Genomic DNA, 13990 nt, shown 5'->3' with positions numbered 1-13990 from the left:
TAGCTGGATGTTTTCCAGGAGTTGAGTCTAAATACGGCTCTGAGCTGTTGGAGAGCTTCCGTCACTCCCCTGCCAGAGATTCCATTAGGAATTACATTAATAAAAGGAACTGTTTTTTAAAGTGTGCACAGTGTGATCCATCAGTCATTTCAACCTCCACACATTACTGTAAAAGCATTTATAAAGTTTCACTGCCAGGAAACGAAGACCCACTACAGTCTGAAAAGACGACTTACTTATCACAACAAAATCAAAAATAACAGTGTAACCATGCAACTTCAAGCGTCAACTGAGTGCAACCATCTAGCTTACTATGAAGAGCTTAAATGACAACGCGCATGCTTTATCAACAGTTAACAAGAGCACCAGCTGGAGACGAACGGGTTACATTTCAGACTCCTGGATTACTGATCCGTTCTTACTGTATACACCGGTGAAGAAGCAGGCGACAGTGGGCTTACCAGACCCACAGCCTGGACCCTTTGAATCTACATCGAGGATCTGTTTGCACAAGCCTGATCAAGGTGGATGAGAAGAGATCTAAAAATGTAGAGCCTCGGATTCAAAGAGCTCAATGTCAGTCAAGCTGTGTGTTTAAGGTCATGGGCCAAAACCTTTAAGCAGCGGTCAAGAGACAGTGACATGATTGAACAAACCCAACACCCTTAATATACGTTTGAACTCCAAACCTGATCCTAGAACAGTGTTTTGAAGAATATAGTTCATCATATTTGGTGGTTTTGAAGCTCCAGCTCATCGATAAGCAACCAGGCTATTTAAAAGAGGCTCGCACCATCCTGCCTTTCAATGGTTGTGGTGGTCTGTAGTTGTTCTCCATACGATTTCGGTCTTCTTCCTCCTCACCGTTAAACAGGAGCGTGCGAAACTTCCCCATCTATGATCAAACAGCACAAAAAAAAAGCAGCATGAAAAACAAGCTCATGAAAAAGAAATCAACTCTGGTTCGGCGTCTTATATAACAGGCTTGATTCTCCATGCTGTGAATCTCCTGAGCTTTTTCCGCTTATAGCTCATCAATCATTTTAATAAGCTGTAGAAGATCAAAGTCTTGTGGCCTCACGCCAGTCACACTAGGCTGCTGCCGCAACTGTGTCGCCAACATGGTAAACTGCTCATGCTTGCTTTAATGCAATTTAGTACAAAGTCTGAGGGACTAGACCAGAGCCGGAGAGCAAATCCACAGCAGTCTCTTAGATGGACATAGAGTGGAGGGTCTGAAATGTAATTCTCGTAATAAGACACTTTAAAGCAGAGGACACATGCAACAAAAGTTTGAGGTCAGTGAGATTTTGAAAGAATTCTCTAAAGCTCACTTAGGGCTCATTCACGTGTGTCTTTACATTCCAATGTGCTAATTTTCCATTGTTTTTTAATGTAAACACATGCTTGACAGACGTGCATGTCTGTCACAGTGTGTAGCATGTTGCGAGTGCAGCAGAGCGAGCGTTTTCATATGCAAGTGAAGTGTAAATCACTGCCTGAGTGTTGTTTCTTTCCTATGAACAGGGGCAGATCTACGGGTTGGGCCAGAGGGGCACCGGCCCCCCATTAAATAGGGTTGGCCCCTGTAGTGCCCCTCTTCTCTAAGTGATTTATATCAAAGCTCAAACATAAAGATGCACTTTAATTCATGTCGAACGCAGGATGTTACCTGTTACTTCAGCTATTTTTCTTGTATGACAAGTGCTTTCGTCCCTGTAGATTAAATGACTTGTTCCGACACCGGGATTAAAATTGTTACAATGTTGCTTGGCATGCTTCCTTTTTCAGACAAATATTTTAAAATGGAATTAAAACTTCCTAGATCCACCACTGCCTACGAATGAACTGAAAACACTCATTTCGTTGTGCACGCAAACACACCTTTACACTCGTATCTCGTGTCTTTTGAAGGGCTGCCTACATGAGCATCACATTTGACATCACTTTTGCCTTACACTTGAGATAAAACGTTACCTGTAAACTTGTTTTCTCGGTTTAAAAACATTGCAGTAGCGAAATATGACTTCTCTTATGCCAGATTGTAAAATAAAAAAATGTTAGCATTGGCCAAAACTGAATAGCTCAAGTCACACCGAAGTGACAGCCAACAGAGGATTCCGCTTGATCTTAAAGCCTTTTTCAATGGGTTATTTTCACTATTTATGATGGGATAGCAGTCAAAATAGGACAAATGAGCTCATGTATGGGACAAGTTCTGGACCTTTGTCAGTGAGGGGTGCAGAAAAGTCCAGAACTTGTGCTATCTTTTGAAAAGAGGGAGGAGCTACAAATGCATGCATGTCAGCATAGTGGCAGATTCAGAAATAAGACTAACATATTATTCTAATGAGGGAGAGATCATCACTAATCATCACCTTTTGATGACATGTAGGATGAATGTCAATCAAAGTGTGTCTGAAGACTTTATCAAGTGTGAATTTTTATCATTAGAGGCTGGCTATATTTACAGACTGTTGCCACACAACTTTGTTTAAACCCTTTATAAAAGTGATTTTTGCATAATAGGTCCCCTTTAAACCTCATGACCACCGTAATATTTCATACTGCTTTGTTAATATTAACAAACACTAGAATCATTTACAAATGCACATCAACAGCCGTAAAACCAGACATTCAATCACATCAGCAGAAATCCTTTCTGGCTTGATCCACAGTCATCGCTGACATACCGGGATATTGTGGATTATCCCTAATTTACATTACTACCAATGATTTTGATTCAGCCCGAGAGTTTCCCACATCCATCTCCCTCCACAACCATTCATTTTCATAAACCGACATCTGTCGATAGACCATGGCCATGACAAACACTAGCAATACCGTTTCAGAAATAAGGTGATTAATCAGTTTGCCATCTGATCAAACCTAAAGGAATCATGTGGCCCACCTGCTTCTCTGACACATAAATAGGCTCTTTCAGCACAATCCACGTGACGCTCTCATACAGCGGAGGAGTGGTGAGAGAGCCCGGGTATGTCCAGTACTCAAGACTGTTCGGGAGGAGGCACTTCGGGTTAAAGCCCTTAAATTCAGCAACGCTGCCCTACAAGAGGAAAACAAGCAGTCATGCAAGTACTGTACTGTTCTGAACATTATAATTTTGTACTGATATTTTGATTAGAGATCATCTAATATGAAGTTTTCAATGGACAAATCTCCAAAAATTACATTTAGTCTTCTTTGGTACTGATATTTGGTAGTGGCCTATGAGAAATCTATCTGTGCATCAAATTTAAGGCAAGTAAGAACAATACAAGAAACCGCAAAACACAAAAACAGTAAAAAAAAAAAATATATATATATATATAAAATAGTTAAAATGCAGAATAGTAATTAAGTAACGTCAAGTCAAAGAACAACAAGGGTCACTCATAGACACTGTGAAAGTGATGGTTATTTGAATGCTTAGAAAATCATTAACATATTTCAAGACAAATATTTCCAAATTAAATCACATGCAAAGAGGCATCTGGGTGTTTCCAAATTCAATCAGATGCAAAAAGGGGATTAAAGTAGTGCTTTCCGAAGACTTGAATTCATTCATGCCTTCTGTCCGAATCAATGCTTTCCCATTAACTATGAAAAAAGCTTACCTTGAATCTAACCATATACAAGGCATCTGTTATTTGATGAAGAGCTCTGTGCTCATCACCTGTCTGAAACAACACAAAAAAAAACCAAAATAAAACACGTTTTTTTTTTTTAAACATCAGCATGAAAACAGTTAGTAAATTCCACAAAGGTAAAAGTTGAAATTAAAGTGCTGTTTCCAATCAAAAACATTGTTTACTTTTTGTGTTTTGACATAATTTACACATTCGGTGACAGAATTCGGTGCCTGAACACAAATTATGATTGGTTTGAGCAACATTTTTTTTTTAAGCTCCAAAATTATGAAGTTTTTAAAGTATAAAATAGATGCAAAAATACACAATCAACTTTTATAATACTAATTATATTACAAAAGTAATAGTTTATAAACAATATTTTTATTTTCTAATAATGCTACAGTACTTTGTTTTTTGTCTTAAATTCCTTGTGTGACAAAATGGTTCCTATAATGTCTGTGCTGGGTCCTTAATATCTGGTTTCACTGACATTATATTTTATAACAGTTTTGGAGAAGTTAATAATTAGAAACCATTAATTGTGTCATCTTGTATTAAGCATTGTTTTCATTGTTAGGCATTGAGTAAGTTTACATGGACACCAATAATCCGATTTTAATATGATTAAGATAATACGCTGATTAAGAATCTAACATGTAAACAGCAATTTTTGATTAATTTAACCTGATTAAGGTCATAATGGAACTAAACAGAAATCAGATTAAGACATGTGGAGTATGCTGATTTTAGTCACCTTATTGAAGTGCAGTACAGACATGTAAACGCCACAATCAAACTGTTATGATTTTCACCGCATTTTGCGACAGGATAGTCCCTACACACGACTGTTTGACACTATTCTCTATACCTAGCGAGTCAGTGAAGAACCACAGACATGGTGACACAATGACATTAATCGAATATGTGCTGCAACATGTCAAACAGGATCATGAAAGAACATTCAAAAAGCAACTCAAGTAAACACCTTAATCATAATATTGTCTTATTCTGATTAAGGCAAATAATTCTATTACTGGTGTCCATGTATACATATTGTTGCATTGATTTTTATATATAAAAGTGACAGACAGACAGACATATAGATAGACACAAATCTTAAATGAGTCTAGATTCCCACTGAGACTAACTTCCAGAAAGATGCCAAGCACCGCCAGACCATCAGGGGCAGCTGCAGCCTCACCAAAGGACTTGTATTTATTGGCGTTCCAGTGAACCAGATGAAGCTGGACAGAAACAGAGAGAGTGTGTGTTCATGTCGCAGAATTGTGATAATGAAGACTGCATAAAAAAATTAGAGCAGAAAGAGATCCCGGGACCTGCAGCCTCACCTCAGAAACAAACGTTTTTCCAGCAACCGTATGTTCAGAGCCACAGCAACCCTTGCTTCCCCAGTGGAAGTGAAACTGTTTAAGCCTGTACATGTTTTCCAGAGGACCTCCTGCAATCACTGCACAAGAATAAAATAAAAGTTTAAAGGGACAGTTAATCCAAAGATGAAGATTTTCTCACCATCATCTGGTTATTTTTCTGTTGTTTATTTCCTTGAAGAATCAAAATATCTTTTTTGTATTTTTTTTTTTTGTGTTCAACAGAAGAGAGAAACTCAAATAAGTTTGAAATGATGGAGGAGGGAGGGCTTTTCGGCTGCCCTGTTCCTTTAAGAAACCAGTCACACAGAATGCATAGAAAGAAGAAGAACTGGATCGAAAAACAAATGGAAGGTGCTACATTTAACTACAGTGTCATGCCACGTCAGATGCTGCAAAGGATGCAATACACCTCTGTCTAACACGTTTACATATGAAAAAACTATGGAAAAGCAGCTTAAAGGGATAGTTCACACAAAATTAAAAATCCGGTCATCATTTACCTTAACTTGTAACAAACCTGTTTGAGTTTTTTTTCTTCTGTTAAACAACAGAAGTTATTTTTAAAAACCAAAACAGAAACCAGTAACCATTGATTTCGGTTGTTGCAAGATCGGATATATTTGCGGCTGGAAGTTAACGAGAATTATTTATTAAATTTGCCATTTATTGTATTTTATTAAGGTCTACCCCAACCCCAACCCTAAACCCACCCATCACAGTAATGTAAAAACAGTAGTTGTACAGAGTATTATTTATGCTATCTATTAAATTACCCAATAAATTGTATTTTTTAGCACCTACCCCAACCACAACCCTAAACCCAACCATCACAGTACTGTAAAAATATTAATTATTGTTATACAGTGTCATAAAAAAAATACTGCATATCAGCCGGCCGCGTATCCAATCTAGACTTTACCATTGACTTCCATTTGTTTTACCTACTATGGAAGTCAATGGTTGGTTACAGTTTTTCAGTTTTCTTCAAAATAACTTCTTTTGTGTTCAACAGAAGAAAGATACTCATGAAGGTTTGGAACTGCTTGAGGGTGAGTAAATGGTGAGCAAATTTTCATTTTTGGGTGAACTATCCTTTTAAAGGAATGCAAAACCGTGTGAACGAACCTTGACTTGCATGTAAAGTGGGCATCACTTTTTTAAAGAGTCACTCAGTGTAAAGAGGGGTAAAAACAACAATGATCTGAAATTGCTGCTGTGTGTGTGACCAAACACTAGATACAGTTTCTACAAGTAGCTCGGCTACTTAGTTACATTTTTCTGTAGCCTGACATTTATGCAGCTGCTTATGATACAATGTAGCATTTCCAGTAGTAGTTAGCTATAGCTACTTTTTCCAGTGAGTAGCAGAGGGACTTGCTCAGTACGCTTAGTGAACCTGCAATGGTCTGAAGCAGCACAGCATCATTACAGCACAGTAACAACAGTTGAAATTCAATCCAGTTGGCAAGTAACCTGAAGGGAGAACTTTTTTAAATTAGTACCATGTGCTCAATCTAAGTGAATTACTTGCTACATTAGATGCAGTGTTGTACTTTGACTCTTGACAGTCTGAAATAATTGAAAACTGTAATAAAATACTGAGCGTTGACATTAAATTGACATAAAATTTTCACATTTCTGTAATATATGCCTTTGAAAAAAGTAATTTCAGTGTAACTAGCTACTTTTAAGAAGTAAATTGTAGTGTAGCCAGATATTTTTTAAAAGTGTAGTTTGACTGTAGTTTAGCTATTTTTTTCCCTGATGAGAAGCGTGTAGCTGTCTCCAACACTGCATGTAACACAATTTAAAAACACAGAGAAAAAATCTGTCTGATGGCACTGGAGATGAGGGTCTGTCTCTATCCTTTTTTAACACCGTATAAACCTGGCATTTTCTCAGTTATTTTCTAGATGAATTTTTCACAGATTACTTATCATCAATTTACAAATACATGCAAATGCGGGAGACCAGAAGAAATGCAAATAATTCTGCTGTGTTCAAATATTCTGACCCGTGAAATCATTTTGAGGACATATTGACTTCATCAATTGATAAAATAATGCAAACTTTAATGGCTTAATTCATTCATTCATTTCTTTTCAGCTTACTCCCTTTATTAATCAGGGGTCGCCACAGTGAAATGAACCGCCAACTTATCCAGCATATGTTTTACGTAGTGAATGCCCTTCCACCTGCAATCCATTACTGGGAAACACCCATACACTCATTCACACACATACACTATGGCCAATTTAGCGCATGTCCTTGGACTGTGGGGGAAATCAGGGCACCCGGAGGAAACCCACACAAACACGGGGAGAACATGCAAACTCCACACAGAAATGCCATCTGACCCAGCTGAGGCTCGAACCAGCGACCTTCTTGCTGTGAGTTAACAGTGCTTCCCACTGCACCACCCTAAATGGCTTTATTCATACAGTACATAATTTTGCTCAGTCATTCACGTGTTGCTACAATTTTGACATTGTAAAAAATTTATGACAAAAAGTCAAGACAATAAATATTTGTATGTTGCTTTAACTTATTTTAATAAGTTGATCAGGATTCAGCTAATTTTTTTGTAGTTATAAAATGTTTAATATTTTGAGTCAGTTTGATTGATGAAGTGGAGCTGACTATAAAGATTCAACTTAAAAATGTGAGGCAGAAAGATATTTTTTACAGTGCAGCTGGACAAGGGTCTTTTGAGGAAAATGAACATTTCTATCACACACATAAAACCTCAGCGACCTTGCATGAAAAGAACGTTTTTACGAGAAGAAATGTGTAAGGAGAACTAAACATTGCCTGCTCAAAGCGGTGTCCTTCAACCATCAGATAGTGACAGAAACATTTCTAAAGCAGTAATAATGTCATGCCTCTGAAACTAACCTGATCTCTCATCAGTGTCAACAAACTCCACCACCACTGAATGACCATTGTTAGATATGCTGAGAGAGGTGCAGTTGTTGTAAGACAGTGAGATTGGAGACAGTCTGGCATCAAACACAGCTTCTGAAGGGACTATATCTATAGGTGACTGGCGATTCCCCTCAGCTATGGGATAATCTTTGTGCCATGCCGATGGACCTTAATAAAAAAACACAATACACAACCAATTGGACATTAATTGAGCACAGTGGTTAAAAGATATGGATATGTATCAGTCTTATCACTTGTTATATTAAGATGTTATACATGGATGACTTTTTTCTATTATTATTCTTTTTCTATTATCTATTATTAAAATCTTTTAATACTTCTATTGTTTCAGAAAAATGTTATACATACATACTGTATTAGTAACCAAATACCAATCAAAGAACACCCACCCCATCCTGACAGAGCCATAAAAAATACACATGCAAAAAAATAAAAGAAAAACTATAATAATAATAAAAAGGGCAATTTTGTAAAAAAACACATATACTGTACATTCCAATGAAAGTGAAAAATATATTAAAGTTAGTCATAAACACAGTGCATATTACCACAGTCACATTGTTTGGGATTACTAAACAGTCAGTCCATTCTATATATAAAAATCCCAAATCTTGTAAAATATGTGTTGTAATTTGTTGTTTGATTGAGTAGGTCAGTCTTTCCACTGCTATACAAGAAGACATGTCCTTAATCCAGAGCGACAAAGATGAATCATTTTCCAGTGAATGGCAATCAGGTGCTTCACATGCAATAGACACAGATTTATAAACTTCTGTTCATAACGCAGGTGGGAAAAGACCAAGAATACAAATTTTAGAGCAAACTGGGGATTTCTTTACCAATAGTTTTAGAGGTTACACATATTAATTCTTTCCAAAAGGATTGCAAGTGCTCACATTGCTAAACACAATGGAATAGTGTGCCTTTGTAAGTCAAACATTTTCCTTAAATGTCCAAAATATTCCTATTAAATTTATTTACCATTTCCGGTGTTCTCATGTTCTCATGTTAATGTTCTCATTATACAATTATATTGGATTAGTATAAAACGGGTATTGATCGATAATGTTTGCGCTTAAACACAACTTTCTTCCCATTCATTTTCTGTAACATTCATCATCAATCCAAGCCAGTCTTTTATCATTTGTAGATTCTTTGAAAGCATTAACAAATTTGCTATATAGCATAGAAATTTTGTATTTGGCACTGGGATCTTTAACTGCAATTTCTTCTAAAGACTTAAATTATTTTCAATAATTCATATTAAATTTGACAAAGATGGTAAAATTAAACTGCACTGTATTTTTTCAATTGATGTTTGTTGAACATTTGCAGATCAGATTATGCCTTCACAAAATGCTTTCAGCTTACTTAACAGCTTGTTCATTCATACAAAATCATGAATCTATCCATCCATCCATCCATCCATCCATCCATAATCTATCTTTCTAGTAACTTTATGTGGGAAAATATGATTAATAATTATTATTAATAATTACAACCAAAATCTAAAACTAAACAGTAAATGATTATTAAAACAATTTCATTTTTTTTCGAATTCCTTTTTATTATATTTTAACATGTAGATACACATTTCCATGTGCCAGATATAACATAAATTTACAAGCCAGCAAAAGGCTTCTCAGTATTTTACATCAGAAAACAATATCACCTCTTTTACTAAACTTCTAGTAAAATATTTCCATTAAAACTATTTCATTTATTTTATATCTTCTAATATAACAAAGATTTTAAAGTATAAACTTTCTTTCTTGTTAAACATTGTGTTTTTTTAAAGCGTGCAGGTTGCATTTTATATTGTTGAGTGTGACCCAACAACATTGTCTTCCAATGTTTGTGTCAGTGAACTGTATTGTCTTAACATCACATCCAGCCTGTTATGTTTAAGTAGCAAACGATCCCTTTAGAAGATCACTGGGCTAATCCCGCATTAACAATAGATTGGGCAGCCAAATGTTACACTAAATCTAAAGACAGATGACTAGACACATTAGTGGATGATTGAACAAACATATAAACATAAAACAGCTGCTGGTCAAAACAGTAGAATCTGTCTCAGTGTTCTTGACCATAACAACAAAACACTTTAAAGTTTGAGTGAACAGGAATTTGCATATCTCTAAAATCAAGTCCTGCCTTCAAGGACTGTCAAAACAGTAAAGTCTTGTGTGCTATGACAGTTTTGGCACACAATACTTGATGATGGGACACCATCTCTAGCTCATCTCTAGCTTTCCAGCGAAGAAAACTATATATATGAGCAATTCCAGCGTTATGGATGTGACATTTGCAGTAAAATCTCAAAACATAAATTGACAGAGGTAGTTTATGTTAACATTATATTGAAACATCTCTTTATATTTTTCAAAACAAATAACCAGTTATGTTGTGGGAGCAGAAAAATATCAACTTTTAAACATTTTTTATATTTTAAATGAGCAAAATAAACATGCGTTATGGATGTGACAAAAAAGTCTGCAAGTGGACAGTATACAACATACTTTGTAGAAATTCTGTGAATTAAATTGCCCAACCCAAAAGAAACAATGCTAATCAAAAGGATAAGAGTTGCTCTCTATAGAGCAAGCATAATTGATTTTACTTGATTTTACATTTATGCATTTATGAGGAAAAAGCTTCGTTATGGATGTGACATCTCTCTGTTATGGATGTGACATGTGAAATTGCCACTTGTGTGACTTTGGTAAATCAAATATAATAGTTTGAAAACATTAACAGAGACATTTCTGAGTATTTTTAAAGCACTGTAAAATACAAGTCGCAGAAACGGTTTTGCTATTTTTGCAAAAGCTTAATTTTTTTTTCATAGCAAGGTTGACATTTGCATGGAGATCCTCATATATACATATATATGAAATTTAATGCCATCTGAAATTTACTTCTAAAATTAGCATTTTTCTCAGACTTCTATGTCTTGATTCAGTAATTTCACTTTTATGGCAAAGAATATGTTATTTTCAGAAATTTGAACATGAAATAACTGAACATAAACATAAGAGGTCGAGAAAAATGCTCATGTAAAAGAAAATTCTAGATGGCACTCTTCATATAATGTTGTTGTTGTTGTTATTATATTGCAGATTGTACAACCCAAGAAGGAAGAGACGTTCATGATAGAGACACAAGATAGCCTACATCAGTCAGATCGGATTAATTGAATATAAATAACACAAACACACAAAGAAAATAACTTAAAAGTAGCAAACAATAGCTTCAGAATTCAGAACCAAAAATAAAATAAATGTTCACAGCCAGTAATAACAGTTTTTAGAAATATGTTATCATAAACGGGCTACTTCATCAACTAGTAAAATGATAAGCTGTGCGATCCTTAAATCATAAAATTGTAGCCTAAATTCCCTAATGCATGTTTTTAAACTGTAATTAAACTGTTGTTGCCACAATATGACCCGCCATTTCAAAAGATGCAAGACTTTTTTTTAGTCCTATTTTTATTTTACCTTAACAATGTTATTCTTGTTAACTGTTTCCAGGCTTTCAGACAATAAAATCTTTAAAATACGTGCACAGTACCACATGCAAAAGTTCAACAGATACGGTGTTCTGCGGTGGTCAAACGGATTTACAGAACGACTTTAGTCTGACGGCTTTTAGTAAACTCAGAGATGTGGATTCGGACGTTATTAATTTTCCACACTTACCATTGTCCTCTCCGTATCCCCAGTGATGGCCAGTCATTGCTCCTCTTCTCTGAGCAGCCTGTGAGATGTCGAAAGAGCGCAGGTGAGGAGTGTGTGGAAAAATGCGTGTGTGCGTGCGTGTTTGTGTTGGCGGGTTGAATATACTGACAGCGGTAACAGGTGAATGAAGAGCGATGATTGACAGATGAGCTGATCCGCTCAAGCTCCGCCTCCTCTAAAGCCGATTGCGCTGTCGAGGACTTCTGCATTCATTTGGATACTTATCAGTCTCCTTATTTTAACTGAAGACTGCAAATGAACGAGTTTTTTTGTCCTGTGGTGAAATCCACTGAAAGAAAAAGAGTATCACTTAGTCTACTCATATAGCTAGGTGTAAAGGGAGCAGGAATGTTGATGAAGACATTTTGAATTGTTCATTTTGGTAGTGTTTTGCGATCAAATGAAAAAAATATATATTTTTATTATTATGTAATGACATTTGGAAACTGATAAAATACATGGTATGCTGGATATATGCTGGATAAGTTGGCGGTTCATTCCGCTGTGGCAACCCCAGATTAATAAAGGGACTAAGCCGAAAAGAAAATGAATGAATGAATGTTTGGATCTAGTTTTTGTGATGCATACTTCAAAAGAAATTAGCCTGACAGAAAGTTGCCTCTTAAATCACCTCCTCCAGTGAATCACTGCCATGAGTAACACAGAAACCTAACTGTTTAAAGATCAGATAACTGTCTACTGGTGGCACTTTAAAAATTAAGGTTTCTGACATCAAAGCTCTGTAATCTGGGGCAAATCTTAATGAATTGGATAAAAAATCTAATGCATGAAGCTGGTATAGTCTATGTTCCAATATACAGATGTAGTCAGAATTATTAGCCCCCCTGTTTATTTTTTCCACCAATTTCTGTTTAACGGAGAGCAGATTTTTTTTCATCACATTTCTTAACATAATAGTTTTAGTAACTCATTTCTTATAACTGATTTATCTTATCTTTGCCTTGATGACAGTAAATAATATTTGACTAGATATTTTTCAAGACACTTCTATACAGCTTAAAGTGACATTTAAAGGCTTAACTAGGTTAATTAGGTTAACTAGCCAGGTTAGGGTAATTAGGCAAGTTATTGTATAACGATGGTTTGTTCTGTAGACTATCGAAAAAATATATAGCTTAAAGGGGCTAATAATTTTGTCTAATAAATGGCTTTTAAAATATTAAAAACTGCTTTTATTCTAGCTCAAATAAAACAAATAAGACGTTCTCAAGAAGAAAAAATATTATCAGACATACTGTAAAAATTTCCTTGCTCTGTTAAACATCATTTGGGAAATATTTAAAAAAGAAAAAAAATCAAAGGGGGGCTAATAATTCTGACTTCAACTGTGTCTCCATTTACTTTTAATATTTATAGGTGATTTATTTCAGGGTTTCTTTTTTTAACCCTCAGATTTCAGATGTTTAAATATTTGTGTCTCGGCCAAATGCTATCATATCATAATGAAGTATACATCAAGGAAAAGCTCATAGAATATAGACGAATGAGGATGTCTAAACGCCAAAAACAAATTGAAAATTGAAAACTTTCTTCTTTATTGTTGTCTCTGTGTAGTAAGTGGTCCCTGTGAGACATGTTTATTCAGCAGCTTCTGCTACAAACATCTCATATACCAAGTCAGACGTCAGTCAAGAAGTTGTTGAGATTGTTGCTGAGTTTTTGAGATTCTGTGCATTCAGAAGTCTGTGGTTTGAGTTTATAATTTTAAAATCACACATATTTCTTAAACTAAACCACATTGATTCACTTCATAAGACATTCGCTAACCCCTTGGCAGTGTTTGAATTAGACTTATGACAGATTTATGCACTTTTGGAAACCTTAAAAGGGCCCCTACTCAACATCATTATACAGCATGAAATAGTTTTATTTTATTGTTTTTTTTTATTGAACTACTTCAACTGATTTCTTCTGAAAGAAGAATGCTCTATACCGAGAACTGTGAGAGGGTGAGTAAACTATGGGGTAATTTTCATTTTTGGGTGAACTATTCCTTTAAGACATTTTTTTTTTTTGCATTAGTTGGAGGCAAAGACTAAAATTAAAAGTTTAAGCCATATATCATCATTGCATCCTACAATTTTTAGACCTCCAGAATCTGCCCAAAAAAGAACCTGTTACCCTTTTTAAGCTGTTCCTTTTTTCAATTTGGTTTTTATTTTTAGTCATTTTCCAATATTCAAACTATTTACACCCGACAGGCAATTAGTGATTGTGGGTTGTTGCAATACTGCTGCAAGACACTTTTGTCCAGTCA

The 13990-nt window shown here is 35.4% G+C and overlaps 1 protein-coding gene across 2 annotated transcripts; it reads right to left on the bottom strand.

Moving 5' to 3' along the window:
• Nucleotides 1-750: 750 nt before the first annotated feature.
• Nucleotides 751-11787, bottom strand: ca7 (carbonic anhydrase VII). Of its 2 annotated transcripts, none has more exons than XM_056462901.1 (7): nt 11674-11787; nt 7919-8116; nt 4982-5100; nt 4730-4876; nt 3618-3680; nt 2912-3067; nt 751-895 (listed from the first exon to the last, which is right to left on the bottom strand). In XM_056462901.1, the coding sequence occupies exons 1-7, from the start codon at nt 11708-11710 to the stop codon at nt 773-775; spliced, it is 843 nt and encodes a 280-aa protein (XP_056318876.1). In that variant the 5' UTR covers nt 11711-11787; the 3' UTR covers nt 751-772. The 2 variants fall into 2 exon arrangements, with proteins under 2 accessions (XP_056318876.1, XP_056318877.1); XM_056462902.1 differs by having other exon boundaries at nt 4781-4876.
• Nucleotides 11788-13990: the final 2203 nt, after the last annotated feature.

The sequence above is a fragment of the Danio aesculapii genome, chromosome 7 (genome assembly GCF_903798145.1).
Source record: "Danio aesculapii chromosome 7, fDanAes4.1, whole genome shotgun sequence".
Lineage (NCBI taxonomy): Eukaryota > Metazoa > Chordata > Actinopteri > Cypriniformes > Danionidae > Danio > Danio aesculapii.
This window is presented reverse-complemented; position numbering and strand designations above follow the sequence as displayed.

What these genes read in the sequence shown, in the direction of transcription:
- ca7 (XM_056462901.1), bottom strand. Translation starts at nt 11,710, where the DNA reads ATGACTGGCCATCACTGGGGATACGGAGAGGACAATG. An exon ending in GGGATACGGAGAGGACAATG is followed by an intron (nt 8,117 to 11,673) that starts GTAAGTGTGGAA and finishes TTTTTTATTAAG; the next exon opens with GTCCATCGGCATGGCACAAA. An exon ending in TTTATGTGTCAGAGAAGCAG is followed by an intron (nt 896 to 2,911) that starts GTGGGCCACATG and finishes GTTTGATCATAG; the next exon opens with ATGGGGAAGTTTCGCACGCT.